The 24,954-nt window shown below is 43.0% G+C and overlaps 1 protein-coding gene across 7 annotated transcripts in view; it reads left to right on the forward strand.

Annotated features, from left to right (window-relative positions):
* Positions 1 to 24,954, forward strand: part of PPFIA2 (PPFI scaffold protein A2) — a 580,573-nt gene that overhangs the window by 78,228 nt on the left and 477,391 nt on the right. For 4 of the 7 annotated variants that reach the window (XM_077265478.1, XM_077265477.1, XM_077265476.1 and 1 more), the window contains exon 3: positions 638 to 799. The exons of the other annotated variants lie outside the window; for them this stretch is intronic. In XM_077265478.1, the coding sequence (XP_077121593.1) occupies positions 638 to 799 (162 nt within the window). The remainder of the gene's footprint in view (positions 1 to 637; positions 800 to 24,954) is intronic. 7 annotated transcript variants of the gene reach the window in all.

Raw genomic sequence — 24,954 nt, forward strand, 5'->3', positions numbered from 1 at the left:
ATTCTGATACGTTAGTAATATCAATAGCAGTTTATGAGCTGTGCTGTCTTTAGGTTTTGTATATATATTGTTTATTACATCTAGCCGTGTACCGCAGGTCTCCCAGGTTAATTGTTTTTGGCTTTAGCACTAATCCACTTGGGTGTTTGTGACAAGAATGCCAAGTGCCTCTGGGATTATTGATTCTCGGAGACGGTTGTATTCTGTGTTCAGAAACAGAATTGGCTGCAAAATTTTTAATGGGATGTTCAGAATTTAAGCCTATAAGCTCAGAATCACTGCTTGACAGGCAACAGTTTTTTACCTTGCTTAATTGTAAAATTAATATCGATAATAACTATCTTAAAATGATGTGACGAGAATTGGGTGAGTAGTGTGTCCAATACTGTGTGTAGTTTCATTGTGGGGGTGATACACACCTGTCCCAGGTACCCAAGGCTCCGCTTCCTTCTCCTCTGTCCGCTGCCCTCTGTTGTGCTCCACATCAGGTTTTACAAGTTACCCAGAGTGAATCACTGATTTCATCTCCCTAGATCTATTTAAGGCCCATTGACACATGTACCTGTGTCTAGGGATTTTGACTCTAGTTAGTGTTCCTTGTTTGGTATGCTCCATTATTTGTACTACTGTGTTTCAGCTCGCATCCATCCCTGCTGGGTTCCACTCCGTCTGTCCGTCTGCGCCTGAGTTTCCAGTTAGTCCTAGTCCCCACGATTCCATGTGTCCTCTGGAAGCTGCACCAACGCCTGGGGTCCGTGTGCCCATCCGGACCAGAGGCTTAGCGGATCCTCCTCACCTGGTGAGCCCTTACAGGGGGTATTTACAGTATTTTCATACTAGATGCTGATGGGTCAACTATCTATCCCTCTACATGTCTATTGGGTCCTAAAGCTACAGAAAATGCATATTATATGTTTGAAAGAAGATCAGTATGAATACATAGACACAGAACAGCCACTTCTTTCTTTGTGACTGTATGAGAGATGCTGCAAATGTGCAATCAGAGAGCAACAAGGCTTGATACACTAGAGAGTGAGAAGAGAGGGATGGTTGGCCTGACTGCACCAATGAAGTTGTTTAGTTTTAGCATTCAGCAGATCCTATTCCTTAGGGTTAGTTCACACAGACGCTAAGTTTATTGCACCAGTCACATCTGCAAATTGCTGATGTGATTCAGCTGCTCAACATCAACAGAGCTTCCATGTCGATGGAGCGTAACTGCCGAAGTCATGCTGATTAACAGTTGGCTTCCTGCAGTTAGGCAGCGGGGAGCCAGTTGTAAATCAGCATGACCTCAGAAGTCACGCCTTGTCCACAGAGCAGAGCTGGAAAAAAAGCTTCTACTCTGTAAATGTGACGTCAGCAGATGCCAATGCCGCTTAATCATAGGCAAGAGCGGTCTGTGCTGCCAAAGATCAGCGCATCTACCAGCATGTTTGTTTTATAGGCCTAAAAACGTCAGCCCTCATCCCTCCCAGAAATGGTGCATCCATTAGATGCGCCAATTCTAGCACTTAGTCTCTGCTTTTCCCACTTGCCCTGGTGCGGTGACAAGTGGGGTAATAGTATTGGGGTTGATGTCAACTTTGTATTATCAACTGACATGAAGCCCAGGAGCCCAATGGGTTAGTAATACAAAAGGCGTCTATAAGACACCCCTATTACTAACCCCATAATCAAAAATGTGATAAAGACACGGATGGAGTAAATTCCTTTATTTGAAAGAAACACTCAAAGTTATTTATTTGAAATACATAATCCCTGACCCTCTTTTTTCCCCATTTATTACTGTATCATTAACAATAATAATACACCATATTCCTCACCTGTCCACAGATAATCCCTATGTGATTATGTCCCATGAGTAACTCCAGCTCTACTACATCTGGGTGGTTTGTTGAGCGGTGGCATGATGTGACCACTCCGCAAGCCAGCCAGAACACACTGAGACAGGAGCATAATTAAGCTTCTGCAGTGTCTAGCATTGATGTGAGTAAGGTCACCGGTGTTCATGGCCGACGAACCCCGGTCACCTTACTCATGCGACCACTTGCATCGTGAGATTTTTTGTGGCCCCTTCCTGGGCAATTAATATCTGCCCACAGCTGTCTTCCTAGCCTTTGCTTGACATTAGTTATAGGGGGACCCCACGTCATTTTTTGGGGGGTCACACTTTGTTAATAACCAGGAAAGACTAAGTAGACATCTGTGAACTGATATTAATAGCCTGGGAAGCTCCATATGTATGACCCTCTTCCCAGACTATATATTTCAGGCCCCAGCTGTTGGCTTTCTCTCAGCTGGTTAATAAAAATTAGCAGGACCCCACGCCATTTTTTTCTTTTACGTATTTAATTATGAGCTAAATACATGTACAGTAAGCTACACTGAACTGTTTATTTATCTCAATTACATCTATCTATATCTGTATCTAAAATTGTTTTATCAGTCAGTGAGCTAGCTTGAAATGACAGAGATTTACGGTATGTAAAAGCGGATCTTGAAAACGCATTGTACATGCATGTCATGCGGATACTAGGTGAGAACAGACACATTGCACTTGCCTGAAGCTCGTCCTACTTTTCAGGAACAATATTGGACTAATTTTATTTACACTGAGCCCTTAGAATCATTATCAGCTCATCATTATGGTATTTTAGATACAAGTTTCCCTCCTTTTATTCTCTTAGATCTCCTCAACAGGGAGCCACATATATTACATTAGGGTTTTGTTCACCGGATTTAGATGCTCCTTGAAGTGTTGTTTCATCACATTTCCAATAACTAGTCACGTATAGCCTCTGGTTAACTAACTCCATTGGAAACCTATACATCCACCATTGAATGAAGTGAAGAACCATCTTATAGCTGGTAGGTTACAGCCACCAGATTTTCATGGTTTTAAAGTCAAATCGTTTTTCTACTATATTTAAGGTCCTCTGAGATTTGGTCTCACATTTTCTTGACTAAGCATGACAACTATTGATACATTTAAAAGGAAGCATGTTGAACATGGTGTCCTGTCTTCATACAGAACATTATAGAGCTGGAGGAGATGCAGAGGTGCATCTAGGGTTTCTGGCACCTGAGACAAGAATTTATTTTGCCATCCCCCCCCCCCCCAGCACATATGCGATTTGCACAGTTAGTCATGTATCCACGAGCTGCTCTCCCTAATGCTCTCAATCTTCAATGGAAAACAGAGAAGCAGAAGAGAAGCTCGTTGTTACAGGACCAGGAGTATGAAAGTCACATATGAGTGAAGTGTCCATGTGACGACTACTGGAACCTGCAGAGCTGAATCCTGACATCGCAGCTTCTGAATTCTCACACCTAATGCACGCACACTTTTAGGATTCTCCGTTGCCTGTGGACAGTCATGTCAGCACAAGCATGCGATCTGTATACTTCTGGCAACATTCAGACTAGACGTGCCTGGCCTCACTCAGTTCATTTTCATTGAGTGAGGCCACACATGTCTAGTCAGCACGTGACCGCATGTATGTAAATTGCCAGCTTGAGAGAATCCTGACAGCATGCAGGGCGCACTGTGAGAATTCAGAAGTCTGCAGTCACAAAGAATGACTGCAGACTCATTACAAACCTGGACATCCCCTTTAATGCTCCTAACATAAATAAAAACATGAGAGTTAGTTAGTATCACAAATAACATTTACATCCAGGTACCTCATAGATGACGTCGTCTCTGGAGCCGTTCTCCTTCTTTTCTTCATCATGTCCAGACCCCATGATGAGTTTTCTCATCCACAGCCGTCTCTGCAGACTTCCATCAACTCCGCTCTTTTGCAGAAAATCTCCACATGATGCCCTTAAGGATAGAAGTTTCATTATAATGCTCCTGAATAAAAAATTGCCCCTCACTATATTGTCTGCACAAAATATGACCCCCACACTGTCCCTCTTATGGTTCATGCTCTTCACACTGACCTCTCCTTTCCATACCGGCCCACTCTCCACACTATCCTCTCATACTGTGTCCCCCCTATAGGGCCCAGTATTTATACTGTTCTCCCCCTCCTTGGTATACTGTCCCCTCCTGGCTGTGCCCTTATACTGTCCCTCCATGCTACGCCCCCACTACTCAGTTTCTATTCTGTGCCCACACACTTTTCTCCCACCATACTGTCTCTGCACACTATTCCCCTCCCTCCTCATTCTGTCTCCTCTCACATCCCTCCTGTTCACCATACTGTCTCCTCATATATTTACCCCCTCACTTTCTATACACCCTGCTCACCTGATTCCCCATACTGTGTCTGCACACATCCCATCATCCTCACTCCATATACTCTGTCCACATACATTTTTCACATCGCTACTCATACTGTGTCTGCGTACATTCCCCCGTTCGCTCCTCATACTGTCTGCACCCATCCCCCCATACTGTTTCCTCAGATATGCCCCCATTCCCCCATACGGTTTCCTCATACATGCCTCCCATTCTCCCATATTGTTTCCTCATACATGCCCCCAACTTCCCCGTACGGTTTCCTCATACATGGCCCCATTCCCCTGTACGGTTTCCTCATATATGCCCCCCATCTCCCCCTTTGCTCTTCATTTTATGTCCTCAAATCTACCCCACACATAATATCCCCATCCCAATTACAAATATCCTCACACACAATAAATAACCTCATCTCTACTCCAAATCTCCCCACACACATTAAATCCCCCATCCCCACTCCAAATCTCACCCCACACATAATAAATCCCTCCATCCCCACTTAAATTCTCCCCACACATAATAAATCCCCCTGTAAGAGACAGCACTGTACATAACAGCAGAGGAAGCTATATAATACGGGACGGCACCATATATAACTAGAGAGAATGGTCCATAATAAGGGATTATGTTAAACATAATAAGAGCGGAAACTATGTAACTAAGGATGGCATTATACAGAATTATGAGTACACTATATACTAAGGAACTGTGCTATATATAAGTAAGTACACTATATACTAAGGGAGTCTGTTATACATAATAAGTATGTACACTCTATACTAAGGGACTGTGTAAGACATAAGCGATAATAATGTCTTCCTACCCCTGTTCCTAAGTCTGTTATAATGCCCCCTTCCTCCCATCCCAATCCCCAACAACCCTCATTGTCGTCCTCCTCCCCGCATCCCATTATTGTCCTCTACCCCACCCCATCATTGCTCTCTGCACCACTTCCATCTTTGCCTTCTCCACCACCCCTATCACTGCTTTCTCCTCCACCACCCCATATAATTGCCCATTCCACAACCTCCATCATTTCCTCCTTCCCCACCACTCCCATCATTGCCCGTTCCACCACCTTCATCATTTCCTCCTTTGCCTTTTCCACCACATCAATCATTTTCTCCTCCCCCACCATTCCCATCATTGCCCTTTCCACCACCATCATTCTCCTTTCCGTCACACCATCATTTTCTCCTCCTTCATCATCATCATTGTCCTTTCCACCACCACCATCCTTGTACATTCTACCACCTCCATCATTTCCTCCCCCCCTCCACCCCCATTATTGCCCTTTCCCCACCTCCATCATTTCCTCCTCCCCCACCATCATCATTGCCCATTCCACCTCCATCATTGCCTCCCCCCACCCCCATCATTGCCCATTCCACCACCTCCATAATTTCCTCCTCCCCACCCCCTTCATTGCCCATTCCGCCACATCCATCATTTCCTCCTCCCCCACCATCGCCATTATTGCCCTCTCCCCGTCAACGCACACACAGGCAAACAAAACCATTTACCTCTCTGCAGTCTGCACATTCACCCGCAGCGCTACGCATGCACACACACACGCACATACACACACACAACCTCTCACCTCTCCACATGCTCTGCTACAGCCTTCTCCTAACACAGCCAGCCGCTGAATGCTGACGTTACATAGTTACATAGTTACATAGTTATTAAGGTTGAAGGAAGACTTTAAGTCCATCTAGTTCAACCCATAGCCTAACCTAACATGCCCTAACATGTTGATCCAGGGGAAGGCAAAAAAAACCCATGTGGTAAGAGTAAGCTCCATCATGGGGAAAAAAATTCCTTCCCGACCCCACATACGGCAATCAGACTAGTTCCCTGGATCAACGCCTTATCAAGGAATCTAATATATATACCCTGTAATATTATACTTTTCCAGAAAGGTTATCAGTCCCCTCTTAAATTGAAGCAATGAGTCACTCATTACAACATCATACGGCAGAGAGTTCCATAGTCTCACTGCTCTTACAGTAAAGAATCCGCTTCTGTTATTATGCTTAAACCTTTTTTCCTCCAGACGTAGAGGATGCCCCCTTGTCCCTGTCACCGGTCTATGATTAAAAAAATCAGCAGAAAGGTCTTTGTACTGTCCCCTCATATATTTATACATTAACATAAGATCACCCCTTAGTCTTCGTTTTTCCAAACTAAATAGCCCCAAGTGTAATAACCTATCTTGGTATTGCAGACCCCCCAGTCCTCTAATAACCTTGGTCGCTCTTCTCTGCACCCGCTCCAGTTCAGCTATGTCTTTCTTATACACCGGAGACCAGAACTGTGCACAGTATTCTAAGTGTGGTCGCACTAGTGACTTGTATAGAGGTAAAATTATGTTCTCCTCATGAGCATCTATGCCTCTTCTAATGCATTCCATTATTTTATTTGCCTTTGTAGCAGCTGCCTGACACTGGCCACTGAATATGAGTTTGTCATCCACCCATACACCCAGGTCTTTTTCATTGACGGTTTTGCCCAGAGTTTTAGAATTAAGCACATAGTTATACATCTTATTACTTCTACCCAAGTGCATGACCTTACATTTATCCCCATTAAAGCTCATTTGCCATTTATCAGCCCAAGCTTCTAGTTTACATAAATCAGCCTGTAATATAAAATTGTCCTCCCCTGTATTGATTACCCTGCAGAGTTTAGTGTCATCTGCAAATATTGAAATTCTACTCTGAATGCCCCCTACAAGGTCATTAATAAATATGTTAAAAAGAAGAGGGCCCAATACTGACCCCTGTGGTACCCCACTACTAACCATGACCCAGTCCGAGTGTGCTCCATTAATAACCACCCTTTGTTTCCTATCCCTGAGCCAACTCTCAACCCACTTGCACATATTTTCTCACAGCGGCGCTGCCTGTGTGAGAGGAAGCGCGGGCAGGAAACAGATCGCTGCAGCTCTGCTGCTATTGTCTCTTGTAGGCAGCAGAGCTGCAGGGATTTCTCCATGCCTGCCGCAGCCACCCTACAGGGGCCCCCCTCCACCTCCAGGCCCCGGTGCAGCTGCACAGGCTGCACATGCGGTATGTCCGCACATGTTGAGAGCCGGTGCGCTGCAGCTTCTCTGTACCGGCTGTCAGCTTGACAGTCGGCACAGAGAACAGCCGACTCTCAGTCCGGGGGGTGGCAGAATGCAGCCACCGGGGGAGATACTGTGGACCGCCGCATTAGGCGGCACGACTGCGCTCCCCTGCCGGCTGTACTTGGGGCACATACCCCGGCTGCCCCCCCTTAGATACACCAATGAGATGAGCAAATAGATTTTTAGTTATGTTATAAAAGATTCAGGACAATTTGCATGTTATTTATTTATCCCTACTCCCTCAGGGCTTATGAGTCCAGTGGGCGGTCCTATAAGTCATTAACCACTATCTTTCAGGGAAGGCAAGAATGAGCAAGAATTTCAATCAATAGATTTTAAATCACACTTGGTCTTTTACCACAAAACTATCAGTCAGTTCTATAACTTGATGGCTGTATATGAGACAATATGTTAAACAGGACCGGTTTCCTTTAACTCCTTCATGACTGGAGGTATTTTCGTCTTAGCGTTTTCAATTTTTTGCTCCCCTTCTTCCCAGAGCCATAACTTTTTTATTTTTCCATCAATATGGCCATTTGAGGGCTTTTTTTTTGCGGGACGAGTTGTACTTTTGAATGTCACCATTGGTACTGGAAAACGGGAAAAATTCCAAGTGCGGTGAAATTGCAAAAAAAAGTGCAATCCCACAGTTGTTTTTTTTTTTTTTTGCTTTTTTACTAGGTTCACTAAATGGTGAAACTGACCTGCCATTATGATTCTTCCGGTCATTACGAGTTCATAGATACCAAACAAGTCTAGGTTCTTTTTTCTCTAAGTGGTTAAAAAAAATTCAAAACTTCGTTAAAAAATAAAAAAATTGCCATTTTCCTATACCCGTAGCGTCTCCATTTTTTGTGATCTCGGGTTGGGTGAGGGCTTATTTTTTTGCCAAGCTGACATTTTTAATGATACCACTTTTGTGCAGATATGTTCTTTTGGTCGCCTGTTACTGCATTTTAATGCAATGTGGCGGTGACCAAAAAAACGTAATTCTGGCATTTTGACTTTTTTTCTCTCTACGCCATTTAGTGATCAAGTTAATCCTTTTTTTTATTGATAGATCGGGCGATTCTGAACACAGCGATACCAAATATGTGTATGTTTTATTTTGTTATTTTTTTTTGTGAATGGGGCGTAACGGGGGTGATTTGAATATATATATATATATATATATATATATATATATATATATATATATATATATATATATATATATATATATATATTTTTTTTTTTTTTTTATTTATTTAATATTCAATTTTTTTTTTTTTACCTTTTGGCATGCTTCAATAGTCTCTATAGGATACTAGAAGCTGCCATAACCCGATCAGCTCTGCTACATACAGACGATGGTCAGATCACCTGCATGTAGCCAAATACCTCACTTGCTATGAGCGCCGACCACCGGGTGGCGCTCATAGCAATCCGGCGGTGACAACCATAGAGGTCTCCAGGAGACTTCTGGTTGTCATGCCAACCCATCGGTGACTCGCGATCACGTGATGGGGGTCACCGATGGTTGAATTTCTGGCTATATTGCTGGAAGTGCATGTTAAATGCCGCTGTCAACATTTGACAGCGGCATTTAACGGGTTAATAGCCTCGGGTGGATCGTGATTCCACCCGTGGCTGTTCCGGACACATGTCAGCTATTCAAAATAGCTGACATGTGCTGGGAAAGATGTGGGCTCACCCCCGGAGTCAACATCAAAGGGAGGGTGTCCGACATTAGCGTACTATTACGCCCGATGTCGGCAAGAGGTTAAAGTGAATCTGTCATCAGGTTTTTGCTATGAAATTTGACCTCAGCATGATGTAGTGGAAGAGACCCTGATTCCAGAGAATGTACTGTATCACTTAGCTCTCATGATAGAATCAGTTTTCTCTGCTGCAGATCTACTGCAGCTATGAAAGCTGAGCCCTGTTTAACCCCGCCCCCACCACTGATCGGAAGCTTTATGTGTGTAATATATCTAATCAGTGGTGGGGGCGTTGTTGGACTAGGAGGCATGAGACACCTAGTCCTGTAGTGATAATCTCTTGCTGATAAAACTCTCATTTTATTGCAACAGCAAAACACAGACTAGTAAGTAACACATGATCATCGCTGGACTCAGGGTCTCAGCCACTACAACATTCTGCTCTCATATATAGCAAAACCTGCTGACGGATCACTTAAACATGTTTACCTTTTTATTCCAGGTGAACATTTGAAATAAGCAAATAACACATAAAACCCATAATAACTTGCATCAGGCTGCACTTGATATATTTTCTAATTTTACTGAGTTGTTAGATAAGCCATGTTATTATATGAGATATTTTCACTGCAGTGGAGTTTGCATAAGCCTCCCAAGTGTTTCTCCTATATGTGAACTTGCTCATGTGCGTTCTTGCGGCTGTTATAAATGGTACTAGCACAGAATTACAAGGAAGGAAATATTGCATGGTATTACATTCAGTAAAAGTGTGCGTGCGGAGAACCTCTTTAATTTGCAGTATGGCAAGTTGTACATGGATGTGATCACAATGGTCACATATGAGGTTTATCATTTATACCTAATGTCAGTATTGATATGGGCCACTAGATGGCAGGACATGCGTATGTTATGTTCTTGAAAGAAATGCAAAAAAAATATTTTTTATTTATACCAAGACAGTAGAAATGAAGCAAATGTTGCACATGTCAAAAGAGGATGCTGCTTTTGAGCTTTTGCTGACATATTGTGCATGGAAGCTAGATCTTGAGAAAACCTGTAATTTTCTGGACATACTGCTTAAGAAGCTGTTAAGAAACACAATACAACCTCAAAGAAAATAAAGAATGTTCATCGTATGAAAATATACACTATGTTGCAATATGCTTGCTGTGTCAAGATCTCTGCTTGCAGTCACTCAGTGACTACAGATCTGTCCTGGTCATGTGACATACAGTCCTTACACAGGAGATCACTGATTCATGTAGAAACGTTTTTTTCTTGAATATCAGCAAGCAGAGATCTTGAATACTATAAAGAATTGATGTGAAAATTATATGATCAGACCATGTTCCTGTATGGTCATACACAGCCATTACACAGTACACAGCAGCAATTGTGGAAGTTATTATTATTCAAGATGTATTGATTAAAATGTACTTTGTTCATGGGACAACCCCTTTAATCAATTTTTATTAGTGAATTCCCCTTTGACTAGGGATGGCATGTTAGCCCCAAATTAGCCCTAATAAGACAAATTCATCCTCCTGTTTGCACTGCAGAGATGATTTGGATTTGTGAAACCTAGCAGTTTCTGTCTCTCCAGGAGGGGGGAGCACTTCCAGAGATTCCCAAACTGTATACATAGCACTTTTTTAATGCTGTATACAGTGATGAGGAAAGCGGAGATGGTAATAAGCCATCTCTGCCTTCTTTATAGGAAGTCCAGTCATATCTGAGAGCCATCTCTCCATTCTTGTCACTGTATGTGCTCTGCGTCACTTCTGATATTGATAATCACATTGCGGAGTCACATTCAGACCAGTTCAACATTGTAAGACGTTGGGCAGTACGCAAGTAGTTGAAGGGTTTTTTCAGGGTTGCTCTAAACTTCTGCAGTCACTGTATGTGATTTCATCGCCAGATCGAGTGGGCAGTCAGGTGACTGTCAGTATGCAATATGCTTACTGGCGATCACATGCTGACTAGATTCTCAACTGCCTCCCTCAATGTTCTATTCTCAGGATTTACCTAAGCATCTCTGGGAACTCCTTCAAGATTGTTGGAAGACCATTTCCAATGACTACTTCTTGAAGCTCATCAAGAGAATGCCAAGAGTGTGCAAAGCAGTCATCAAAGCAAAAGGTGGCTACTTTGAAGAACCTAGAATATAAGACATAATTTCAGTTGTTTCACACTTTTTTGTTAAGTATATAATTCCACATGTGCTAATTCAGAGTTTTGATGCCTTCAGTGTGAATTTACAATTTTCATAGTCATGAAAATACAGAAAAACCTTTAAATGAGAAGGTGTGTCCAAACTTTTGGTCTGTACTGTATATATAAAATATATATATATATACTATATAATTGTCTAAGGGTCACTTCCATCTGTCCTTCTGTCTGTCTGTCACGGATATTCATTGGTCGCGGCCTCTGTCTGTCATGGAAATCCAAGTCGCTGATTGGTCGTGGCAAAACGCCATGACCATTGCCACGACCAATCAGCGACGCGCCCAGTCCGGAAGAAAATGGCCGCTCCTTACTCCCCACACTCAGTGCCCGGTGCCCGCATACACCCCTCCGGTCACCACTCACACAGGGTTAATGCCGGCGGTAACGGACCGCGTTATGCCGCGGGTAACGCACTCTGTTACCGCCGCTATTAACCCTGTGTGACCAAGTTTTTACTATTGACGCAGCCTATGCAGCATCAATAGTAAAAACATCTAATGTTAAAAATAATTAAAAAAATAAAAAATCATTAGATACTCACCTTCCGCCGCCTTTCCCGCTCCTAGCGATGCACCGGCCGGTCCATGCAAGCGGCATGTTCCGGTGGCAAGGATGGTCTGGGAGAAGGACCTGCCGTGACGTCACGGTCATGTGACCGCGACACGGTCATGTGACCGCGACACGGTCATGTGACCGCGACGTCATCACAGGTCCTGCGCGCCTGCGCGAAAAGGACCTGCCACGACGTCACGGTCATGTGACCGCGATGTCATCACACCCTGGGACCGGAAGCAGACACCTGCACCCCACACAGGCGACAGAACTACAGCGCGCCTGCGGAAGGTGAGTATATGTTTATTTTTTATTTTTTTAACCTGTGACATACGTGGCTGGGCAATATACCATGTAGCTGGGCAATATACTACGTGACTGCCCAATATACTACGTGGCTGGGCAATATACTACGTGGCTCTGTGCTGTATACTACGTCACTGGGCAATATACTACGTGGCTCTGTGCTCTGGGCAATATACTAGGTCGCTGGGCAATATACTACGTCGCTGGGCAATATACTACGTCGCTGGGCAATATACTATGTGGCTGGGCAATATACTACGTGGCTGGGCAATATACTACGTGGCTGGGCAATATACTATATCAGGGGGCAATATACTACGTGGCTGGGCAATATACTATGTCACGGGGCAATATACTACGTGGCTGGGCAATATACTACGTGGAACGTGGACATACATATTCTAGATTACCCGATGCGTTAGAATCGGGCCACCATCTAGTATATATATATATATATATATATACAGTGGGGCAAAAAAGTATTTAGTCAGTCAGCAATAGTGCAAGTTCCACCACTTAAAAAGATGAGAGGCGTCTGTAATTTACATCATAGGTAGACCTCAACTATGGGAGACAAACTGAGAAAAAAAATCCAGAAAATCACATTGTCTGTTTTTTTATCATTTTATTTGCATATTATGGTGGAAAATAAGTATTTGGTCAGAAACAAAATTTCATCTCAATACTTTGTAATATATCCTTTGTTGGCAATGACAGAGGTCAAACGTTTTCTGTAAGTCTTCACAAGGTTGCCACACACTATTGTTGGTATGTTGGCCCATTCCTCCATGCAGATCTCCTCTAGAGCAGTGATGTTTTTGGCTTTTCGCTTGGCAACACGGACTTTCAACTCCCTCCAAAGGTTTTCTATAGGGTTGAGATCTGGAGACTGGCTAGGCCACTCCAGGACCTTGCTTCTTACGAAGGCACTCCTTCGTTGCCCTGGCGGTGTGCTTTGGATCATTGTCATGTTGAAAGACCCAGCCACGTTTCATCTTCAATGCCCTTTCTGATGGAAGGAGGTTTGCACTCAAAATCTCACGATACATGGCCCCATTCATTCTTTCATGTACCCGGATCAGTCGTCCTGGCCCCTTTGCAGAGAAACAGCCCCAAAGCATGATGTTTCCACCACCATGCTTTACAGTAGGTATGGTGTTTGATGGATGCAACTCAGTATTCTTTTTCCTCCAAACACGACAAGTTGTGTTTCTACCAAACAGTTCCAGTTTGGTTTCATCAGACCATAGGACATTCTCCCAAAACTCCTCTGGATCATCCAAATGCTCTCTAGCAAACTTCAGACGGGCCCGGACATGTACTGGCTTAAGCAGTGGGACACGTCTGGCACTGCAGGATCTGAGTCCATGGTGGCGTAGTGTGTTACTTATGGTAGGCCTTGTTACATTGGTCCCAGCTCTCTGCAGTTCATTCACTAGGTCCCCCCGCGTGGTTCTGGGATTTTTGCTCACCGTTGTTGTGATCATTCTGACCCCATGGGGTGGGATTTTGCGTGGAGCCCCAGATCGAGGGAGATTATCAGTAGTCTTGAATGTCTTCCATTTTCTAATTATTGCTCCCACTGTTGATTTCTTCACTCCAAGCTGGTTGGCTATTGCAGATTCAGTCTTCCCAGCCTGGTGCAGGGCTACAATTTTGTTTCTGGTGTCCTTTGACAGCTCTTTGGTCTTCACCATAGTGGAGTTTGGAGTCAGACTGTTTGAGGGTGTGCACAGGTGTCTTTTTATACTGATAACAAGTTTAAACAGGTGCCATTACTACAGGTAATGGAGTGGAGGAAAGAGGAGACTCTTAAAGAAGAAGTTACAGGTCTGTGAGAGCCAGAAATCTTGATTGTTTGTTTCTGACCAAATACTTATTTTCCACCATAATATGCAAATAAAATGATAAAAAAAACAGACAATGAGATTTTCTGGATTTTTATTTCTCAGTTTGTCTCCCATAGTTGAGGTCTAACTATGATGTAAATTACAGACGCCTCTCATCTTTTTAAGTGGTGGAACTTGCACTATTGCTGACTGACTAAATACTTTTTTGCCCCACTGTGTATATATATATATATATATATATATATATATATATATATATATATTACCCCATAAGAAATGCAGAGAGGGCACTCACCAGTTTCCACAAAATGATTCCTTTATTCACAAGACAACATCCAGAGGGCCGTAGTAGCCGGGGGAGAGAGAGAGGGCCTCAGCCCGTGTGAGCAGAGGAGATGGACGATGGCCGTTTCGCACCTGGTTGTGCTTCTACGGGTCAAATTGTGTATGGAACCGGCAGCGGATATAGTGTGCCTGAAAGACACACACCCCCACTCCAAGCTCCACCCACAACGCATAAACAATACAATGAACACATATTAAAAACATTTGTTTAAAAACAAAAGAGCTAATACATAGGCATCTTGGATATTACATGTATACTGCCAGGAAATCTAGCTATACAACATACTATTGGGCACATGATAAATACAGAACATTCTGACACCGCAATACCTTCACCTATCAGATTGGGCGATATAACGCCCTCTATAGGAAAATGGACATGTCGACTCGGTCATTGAAGCCAAGCGGACCCATCGCATTGCTGCGCAGAATCCACCTGGCCTCGCTCCTCAACAACAGATTGTCCAAATCTCCTCCCTGTGGCGGTAGAGTCACCCTTTCAATGCCAGCAAAGGTAAGGCCATCTACCCTACCCCCATGTACTTCTCTCATGTGTGCAATAAATCGCGGGACACCTTTCCCGGATGTTACCGACCTGCAATGTTCCCGAAATCGCACGTACATGGGTCGGATAGTCTTACCAATATAGAAGAATCTGCAAGTGCAAAAAAGTACATAAACGACGTGATCGGTCTTACAGGTAATGAAATCTTTAACTACGTGTGACACCGCCCCCATTCTAATACAGCGGTCTATCAAATGCTGTTGACAACAAGCACAGTGTCCACACTTGAAGTTCCCCTTGGGGGACACCCCTTTTAACCAATTAGTATTGGGTTTAGTTATACGGTTCTTTACCAATTTGTCCCGCAATCTTATACTCCTCCTATTCGCTATTAGGGGACCTCTAGCCGCCACTTCCATCAATTCTTTGTCCCTCTCTAACAGATGCCAATTCTTTTTTATGGCCAACCTTATCTGTTGGTCCATACTGCTGAATTTAAAACAGAAATTAAACCTCCTATTATCTTGTTTCCGAGGGGGTGGATGTGGAAATCTGTTACCCGATTGTGTGATCCTATCGTTCCGTACCCTATCTAGGGCTGACGTTAATAAATTCTCCGGGTAGCCTCTCTCTCCAAAACGGTCCATCATCTCCCCAGTCTGTCTAAGAAAACCTTCTTCTGTATTGTTGACTCTACTAACTCTTAGAAACTGGCTATATGGCAACGCCCGTTTAGTGTGTGCAGGATGGTAACTTTTATAGTGCATCAGAGTGTTAGCTGACACCGGCTTGCGATACAACAAAGTGCAAACCCTCCCTTCTTTTACTTCTACAAGCACATCTAAGAACTCCAAACGTTCCCCCCCAAAAACGGACGTAAAGGTCATATTTAGATTATTTATACAATTCAGATGCGTCACAAATTCTTGAAACATTGCCTGTGACCCGTCCCAAATGAGGACTATATCGTCCACAAACCGTCGGAAATATTTTATGTGCTGCAGAAAACGATTGCCCTCCGAATATACATATCTTTCCTCAAAGGCTCCTAAGAACAAGTTCGCGAAAGTGCATGCTACCGGGGTCCCCATTGCAGTACCCTCCCGTTGCAGGTACCAATCATCCAGAAATGTGAAACAGTTATGGGTCAATACAAAATTCAATCCTTCACAGATGAAATTAATAAAGTTTTCACTTTTATCAGTAGTGTTCAAAATTGATCTGATGATATCCACTCCTACCGACTGGGGGATTTTAGTATATAAGCTCTCCACGTCGATGGACGCTAGAGAGAAGCCTACTTGCCAATCAAAATCACGTATGCTTGCTAAAAACGAATTGGTATCCTTAAGATACGAAGGAATCTGTTTCAACATTGGGCGTAGCAACCAATCTATGTACTGGGATAGGGGCTCTGTGAGCGATCCTATCCCAGATACGATTGGGCGTCCCGGCGGAGAGGTAGTGGACTTGTGAATTTTCGGGATGTGATACCAATGGGGTTTGGTGGGGTACCCCGGTAGCAGCTTTTCAGCCTTTTTCTGCGAAATTGTCCCTAATTCCACGAATTTTCTCAAATAAGACATTAATTCGTTTTTAAATTTTTGTAGAGGGTTCCTGGGTAATGGACTATATACCGTTTTATCAGATAATTGCCTTTTGGCTTCATTAATATAGTACTCTTTGGGGAGCAGCACTATTTTGCCCCCCTTATCTGCTGCCCTAACGACAGTGTCTTCCCAGGACATAATCTCCTGCAGCACCCTTTCCTCACCTGCCGTGATGTTATTGGCAGCTTTATGGTATAGTAAGGCTTCCACATCTTTTATGACCTGTGATTCGAATAAATCGACCATATTGCCTGGGGAGACCATAGGCATAAATTTGGAGGAGACCCCACCTTTAAAAGGGACCACATTTTCAACCCCTTCTATATCATGTCGATCCACATCTTCTGTTAAGCCTAATAATAAATTTGCATCTTCTCTCATATCAGTGAGTGCCCCTGTACCCGCCATGAATCCCAAGGGGCCAATTTTACAGGGAACCTCACCTTCTGATACATTATTAATGGTGTTTTTATTATTTGCAAAATTTTTAAAAAGATGGATCTTTCTAATTGACTTGAACAGGTCAATCTTAAATTCAGTCAGATCGAAGGTTTCTGGCATACTATAGTTCAAACCTTTGGACAATAAAGACAAGTGGGTCGGTGTCAGTACGTGTTCAGTCAAATTCAAAACCGTCTCTTCAATTGGAGTTATTAATACTTCCGTGTCCATGCGACGTGTCTCCGTTTCCGTTGTCTGCGCTGGTCCGTTCCGCTGTTTCTTTCTTCCTCTACCCCTTCGGGTCTTTCTCCCAAGAAGAGAAAGACCCGAAGGGGTAGAGGAAGAAAGAAACAGCGGAACGGACCAGCGCAGACAACGGAAACGGAGACACGTCGCATGGACACGGAAGTATTAATAACTCCAATTGAAGAGACGGTTTTGAATTTGACTGAACACGTACTGACACCGACCCACTTGTCTTTATTGTCCAAAGGTTTGAACTATAGTATGCCAGAAACCTTCGATCTGACTGAATTTAAGATTGACCTGTTCAAGTCAATTAGAAAGATCCATCTTTTTAAAAATTTTGCAAATAATAAAAACACCATTAATAATGTATCAGAAGGTGAGGTTCCCTGTAAAATTGGCCCCTTGGGATTCATGGCGGGTACAGGGGCACTCACTGATATGAGAGAAGATGCAAATTTATTATTAGGCTTAACAGAAGATGTGGATCGACATGATATAGAAGGGGTTGAAAATGTGGTCCCTTTTAAAGGTGGGGTCTCCTCCAAATTTATGCCTATGGTCTCCCCAGGCAATATGGTCGATTTATTCGAATCACAGGCCATAAAAGATGTGGAAGCCTTACTATACCATAAAGCTGCCAATAACATCACGGCAGGTGAGGAAAGGGTGCTGCAGGAGATTATGTCCTGGGAAGACACTGTCGTTAGGGCAGCAGATAAGGGGGGCAAAATAGTGCTGCTCCCCAAAGAGTACTATATTAATGAAGCCAAAAGGCAATTATCTGATAAAACGGTATATAGTCCATTACCCAGGAACCCTCTACAAAAATTTAAAAACGAATTAATGTCTTATTTGAGAAAATTCGTGGAATTAGGGACAATTTCGCAGAAAAAGGCTGAAAAGCTGCTACCGGGGTACCCCACCAAACCCCATTGGTATCACATCCCGAAAATTCACAAGTCCACTACCTCTCCGCCGGGACGCCCAATCGTATCTGGGATAGGATCGCTCACAGAGCCCCTATCCCAGTACATAGATTGGTTGCTACGCCCAATGTTGAAACAGATTCCTTCGTATCTTAAGGATACCAATTCGTTTTTAGCAAGCATACGTGATTTTGATTGGCAAGTAGGCTTCTCTCTAGCGTCCATCGACGTGGAGAGCTTATATACTAAAATCCCCCAGTCGGTAGGAGTGGATATCATCAGATCAATTTTGAACACTACTGATAAAAGTGAAAACTTTATTAATTTCATCTGTGAAGGATTGAATTTTGTATTGACCCATAACTGTTTCACATTTCTGGATGATTGGTACCTGCAACGGGAGGGTACTGCAATGGGGACCCCGGTAGCATGCACTTTCGCGAACTTGTTCTTAGGAGCCTTTGAGGAAAGATATGTATATTCGGAGGGCAATCGTTTTCTGCAGCACATAAAATATTTCCGACGGTTTGTGGACGATATAGTCCTCATTTGGGACGGGTCACAGGCAATGTTTCAAGAATTTGTGACGCATCTGAATTGTATAAATAATCTAAATATGACCTTTACGTCCGTTTTTGGGGGGGAACGTTTGGAGTTCTTAGATGTGCTTGTAGAAGTAAAAGAAGGGAGGGTTTGCACTTTGTTGTATCGCAAGCCGGTGTCAGCTAACACTCTGATGCACTATAAAAGTTACCATCCTGCACACACTAAACGGGCGTTGCCATATAGCCAGTTTCTAAGAGTTAGTAGAGTCAACAATACAGAAGAAGGTTTTCTTAGACAGACTGGGGAGATGATGGACCGTTTTGGAGAGAGAGGCTACCCGGAGAATTTATTAACGTCAGCCCTAGATAGGGTACGGAACGATAGGATCACACAATCGGGTAACAGATTTCCACATCCACCCCCTCGGAAACAAGATAATAGGAGGTTTAATTTCTGTTTTAAATTCAGCAGTATGGACCAACAGATAAGGTTGGCCATAAAAAAGAATTGGCATCTGTTAGAGAGGGACAAAGAATTGATGGAAGTGGCGGCTAGAGGTCCCCTAATAGCGAATAGGAGGAGTATAAGATTGCGGGACAAATTGGTAAAGAACCGTATAACTAAACCCAATACTAATTGGTTAAAAGGGGTGTCCCCCAAGGGGAACTTCAAGTGTGGACACTGTGCTTGTTGTCAACAGCATTTGATAGACCGCTGTATTAGAATGGGGGCGGTGTCACACGTAGTTAAAGATTTCATTACCTGTAAGACCGATCACGTCGTTTATGTACTTTTTTGCACTTGCAGATTCTTCTATATTGGTAAGACTATCCGACCCATGTACGTGCGATTTCGGGAACATTGCAGGTCGGTAACATCCGGGAAAGGTGTCCCGCGATTTATTGCACACATGAGAGAAGTACATGGGGGTAGGGTAGATGGCCTTACCTTTGCTGGCATTGAAAGGGTGACTCTACCGCCACAGGGAGGAGATTTGGACAATCTGTTGTTGAGGAGCGAGGCCAGGTGGATTCTGCGCAGCAATGCGATGGGTCCGCTTGGCTTCAATGACCGAGTCGACATGTCCATTTTCCTATAGAGGGCGTTATATCGCCCAATCTGATAGGTGAAGGTATTGCGGTGTCAGAATGTTCTGTATTTATCATGTGCCCAATAGTATGTTGTATAGCTAGATTTCCTGGCAGTATACATGTAATATCCAAGATGCCTATGTATTAGCTCTTTTGTTTTTAAACAAATGTTTTTAATATGTGTTCATTGTATTGTTTATGCGTTGTGGGTGGAGCTTGGAGTGGGGGTGTGTGTCTTTCAGGCACACTATATCCGCTGCCGGTTCCATACACAATTTGACCCGTAGAAGCACAACCAGGTGCGAAACGGCCGTCGTCCATCTCCTCTGCTCACACGGGCTGAGGCCCTCTCTCTCTCCCCCGGCTACTACGGCCCTCTGGATGTTGTCTTGTGAATAAAGGAATCATTTTGTGGAAACTGGTGAGTGCCCTCTCTGCATTTCTTATGGGGTATTCTACTTAAGAGACTATTTTCCAAGACGGAGCACCTGAAAGTTTCCTCTTTGAGTGGCTGAGTAGGATACGCGTCTGTAATCCCCACTGACAAGCCGGCATTCAGCAAGACAGTGCCGCCCGCGAGTTTTTTTCTTTGTTTGTGCTATATATATATATATATATATATATATATATATACACACATATATATATATATATATATATATATATATATATATATATATATATATATATATATATATATATATATATACACACACACAGCAGGTGAAATTAATATTGAACATGTCACCAATTTTCTGAGTAAGTATATCTCTAAAGGTGCTAGTGACATGAAATTCTCACCAGATGTCATTTGGATGTTGTCATTATCATTTACAAAGAGGAAACATTCGTTTGACAATAAATGGCTTTATCCAACCACTATCCACCATGAGTGGAGAAAAAGTTTTCGTGATATCATTCATATTCTCTGAAAAAAGGCCATGGGTATGTAAAGGGGTATGTAAACTTTTGAGCATAAGTGTATACCTATGTGTGTGTACGACCACGGATACACATTAAAACAGAGGCTGCTAAGGGGCCTTATTGCCTCATTGCTGTTTTAAAATCGGGAATAAGGTTATGGACCCTGTCATGATTCCCCAATGGCATGGGAACATCAGAAACACAAAATAACAGACTAGCCCTCGGGTGATGGAAACTCAAGCTGACCGTGACCTAAATCTACCACACAACTAACAGTAGCCAGGAAGCATTCCTACGGCTGCCTAGATGCCATGCGCCAGCCGGAGAACTAACTACGCCTGGAAGAGGAAGGAACAGACCTGGCTTACCTCTAGTGAAATTCCCCAAAGATGATAGTAGCCCCCACATATATTAACGGTGAGTTCAGAGGAAAAGACATACACAGTATGAAGGTAGATTTAGCAAAGCGAGGTCCACTTACTAGATAGAGGAAGGATACAAAAGAGGACTTCACGGTCAGCTGAAAAACCCTTTCAAAAACCCATCCTGAAATTACTTTAAGACTCCTGTGTCAACTCATGACACAGGAGTGGCAATTTCAGTCCACAAGAGCTTCCAGTAACAGGAAATGACAAACTGTAAACTGGACAAAAAATACAAAACAAAAAGGACAAGAGTCCACTTAGCTGATCAGCAGACTGGTAGCAGGAACATGCAACTGAAAGACTCAGGTTACAATGATGACCGGCAAGGAAGTGACTGGAGAGCAAGGCTAAATAGGGAACTCCCAAAACTGATGGAAGCAGGTGAGCTGAGGCAGAAAAGAACACACAAGTCTCCAGTACCACCAGCCACCACTAGGGGAGCCCAAAAAGCGGATCACAACAGGACCCCTCCAGTGTCGAGGGTATCTGAGACCCTGGAGATCACGATCAGGGCTAGATTTTATGGTCCCCGATCACGTGATTGCCGTTAGGGTTGGGGTTAGGCTACGGTTAAGGTTGGTGTTAGGCTAGAATTGGCATTGGGGTTAGGGTTTTTTCAAAAGTGAAAACAAAATCTGACGATATGACAACTAGTATTGAGCGCCAGTACTTGCTGTTCGAGTTTGCATTGGGGTCGCTTGAGCTCCCATGAAACTTAGTGTATACCTGAGCACCCCGATGCAAACTCAAGTACCGAGCAATTGCGTTCAACACTAATGACGACATATACAATATGACAACCTAATGTTATCAAATTCTGTGTAGTACCTGTGGATTAAAAATCCTCACTATACCCCTGGATAGAATCATTGAGGTTTATAGTTTTGAAAATGGGGTCACTTGTGGGGGGGGGGGTTACGCTCTTTAGGCACATTGCGTCTGCTTTCGATTCCAGCCATTTTCGCGTTCAAAAAGTCAAACAGGTCTGCTTCCCTTCCGGGACCTGTTCTGTGCCCAAATATTAGTTTTCCCCACATATGGGATATCAACGTACTCATGAGAAATTGTGGAACCAGTTTTGGGGTCCATTTTCTCCTGTTATCCTTGAGAAAGTAAAAAATATAGGGCTAAAGCAAAATTTTCGTGAAAAAAAAGTAAAATGTTCATTTTTTTTCTTCCACATTCCACTAATTTCTGCGAAGAGCCTGAAGGGTTAATAAACTTCTTAAATGTGGTTTTAAAAAAAAATTGAGAGGTGCAGCTTTTAGAATGGTGTCACTTTTTGGTATTTTCTGTCATATAGACCCATCAAAGTCACTTCAAATGTGATGTGCTCCCTAAAAAAATCATTTCGTAAATTTTGTTGAGAAATTGCTGGTCAACTTTGAACCCTTCTAACTTTCTAACAATAAAAATCATGTTTCAAAAATTGTGCTGATGTAAAGTACACATGTGGGAAACATTATTTAGAATTTTGTGTAGTATAACTATCCGATTTAAAGGTATAAAAATGTAAAGTTTGAAAATTGCGAACTTTTCACATTTTTGGTGAAATTTTAATAAATATACGCAAATCATATTGACCAAAATTTACCAGTAACATGAAGTACGATTTGTCATAAAAAAAAAACAGAATCAGTGGGTCCATTGAAACGTTCCAGAGCTGTTACCACATAAAGTGACACTGGTCAGATTTCAGGAAGTTACATAAGATCTACCCTGCTCGTCTTCCTCTGCTTACGGTCACTAAATGTAAACATTGATCCCTGAGGATGAACTGACGAGCAAGAAAATCACTAATAAAACACAGCAAGAAAATATCTAATAATTGACAACAATATCGACACAACCGGTGCTCTGTGCTGACAAAAGTCTCTATCTCTTAGATCTGTGGACTCCGCTCTACGTCCATTCGTCCTATTGTCTTTAGTAAGTGGCCATATCCTCACGGTTATGGTTAGGGTTGGGATTAGGCTTAGAGGTGTGTTGGGGTTAGGTTTGTAGTTAGGGTTGGGATTAGGGTTAGGGGTGTGTTGGGGTTAGGGTTGTGGTTAGGGTTATGGTTAGGGTTGGGATTAGGGTTAGGGGTGTGTTGGGGTTAGCGTTGGAGTTAGAATTGGGGGGTTTCCACTGTTTAGGTGCATCACGGGTTCTTCAAACGCAACATTGCGCCACCATTGATTCCAGCCAATTTTTTGTTCAAAAAATTCAAACTGTGCTCCCTCCCTTCTAAGCTCTGCCATGCGCCCAAACAGTGGATTTCCCCCACATATGAGGTATCGGTGTGCTCAGTAGAAATTGCGATTTTGAACACCTTGAGGGCTGCAGTGTTTAGAATGGTATCACTTTTGGGTATTTTCTTTTATATTGACCCCTCAAAGTCACTTCAAATGTGATGTGGTCCCTAAAAAAATTAGTTGTGGAAATTTTGCTGGAAAAGTGAGAAATTCCTGTTCAACTTTTAACCCTTATAAAAAAAAAAATAATGTTTCCAAAATTGTGCTGATGTAAAATAGACGTGGGAAATGTTATTTATTAACTATTTTTGTGAGACCACTCTGATTTAAGGGCACAAATATTAAAAGTGTGAAAATTGCTAAATTTTCAAAAATTTTGCCAAATTTCTGTTTTTTTCATAAATGTCTTATCACAGAAATTTTACCACTAACATGAAGTACAATGTGTCATGAAAAAACAGTCTCAGAATCAGTGGGATACGTTGAAGCGTTCCCATTGTGAGGTGCGGGGAGGTGCGGGGAGGTGGGGGTGGAGTTCCGGCCGCGCATGCGCGGTCGGAAATGGCGGTCCATCGGCAGCAAAAAGCGTTACATGTAACGTTTTTTTGCAGCCGACAGTTCGCCACAACACGGCGCAACCATCGCACGACGGTTGTGACGTGTAGCAAAGCGTCGCAATGCGACGCTAATGCAAATCAATGGTGAAAAAACGCATCCTGCAAGCACTTTTGCAGGATGCGTTTTTTCAACCAAACGACGCATAGCGACGTGCAGTGCACGACGCTAGTGTGAAAGAGGCCTAATTTATGTTTTAAGGGTGGGGGGGCAATCACTTCTTCACACAGGGACCTGTAGGTTTGGATTTCTTTTTCCCTTAATAATAAAGGATTTCACTAAAAAACTGCATTTTGTGTTGACTTGTGTTCTCTTTGTCTAATATTTAAATTTGTTTGGTGATCTGAAACATTTAACTGTGACAAACATGCAAGAGAATAGGAAATCAGGAAGGGGGCAAACACTTTTTCACACAACTGTACATACTAGTGGGCAGAGGGGTATCATCATATTTTTCAACACTCTGTCCAGAAAAAAAGACCCTAACAAAGTCCAAGAAAAAAAATATATGATGTCATTGTCAAACAAACAATAACCCTTCAGGTCATAATTGTCCAGTCAAGGGGCAGTGTAGTCAAAACCACAAAACACCCATATACCTCATAGTCACGTTTATATGGACATGGACTATCCTATATATACTGTATACTGTATAGACACTATATGACCTGAACAGTTGTGTACTTAGCTTAATGGCATATTCCTCAGATGCATTTCCCTCCTTTTTAGTCATTCAGGGCTTTGAATTCTGAAATAAACAACAAAAAGGCAGAGATGCATGCCTGCCTAGGCCTCCAAACAAATGCACTATCAGGATGCAGTGGACCCATGTGGCTAAGATGGCAGCAACACAGGTGCAGAATTACCGATGAGGCAACCACTCACAACCTACCAAACTAATGGAGGGGGTGGCTGCTTGGCATATTACGGCACATAAAAGACTTGTATGTGGCTCTGTTCACACAGGGCTTCATCAGCGAATTCCTTCAATCATCACAAGGAGACCATAAGCCGTACTGCA

Source organism: Ranitomeya variabilis, chromosome 5, assembly GCF_051348905.1.
Source record: "Ranitomeya variabilis isolate aRanVar5 chromosome 5, aRanVar5.hap1, whole genome shotgun sequence".
Classification (NCBI taxonomy): Eukaryota; Metazoa; Chordata; class Amphibia; order Anura; family Dendrobatidae; genus Ranitomeya; species Ranitomeya variabilis.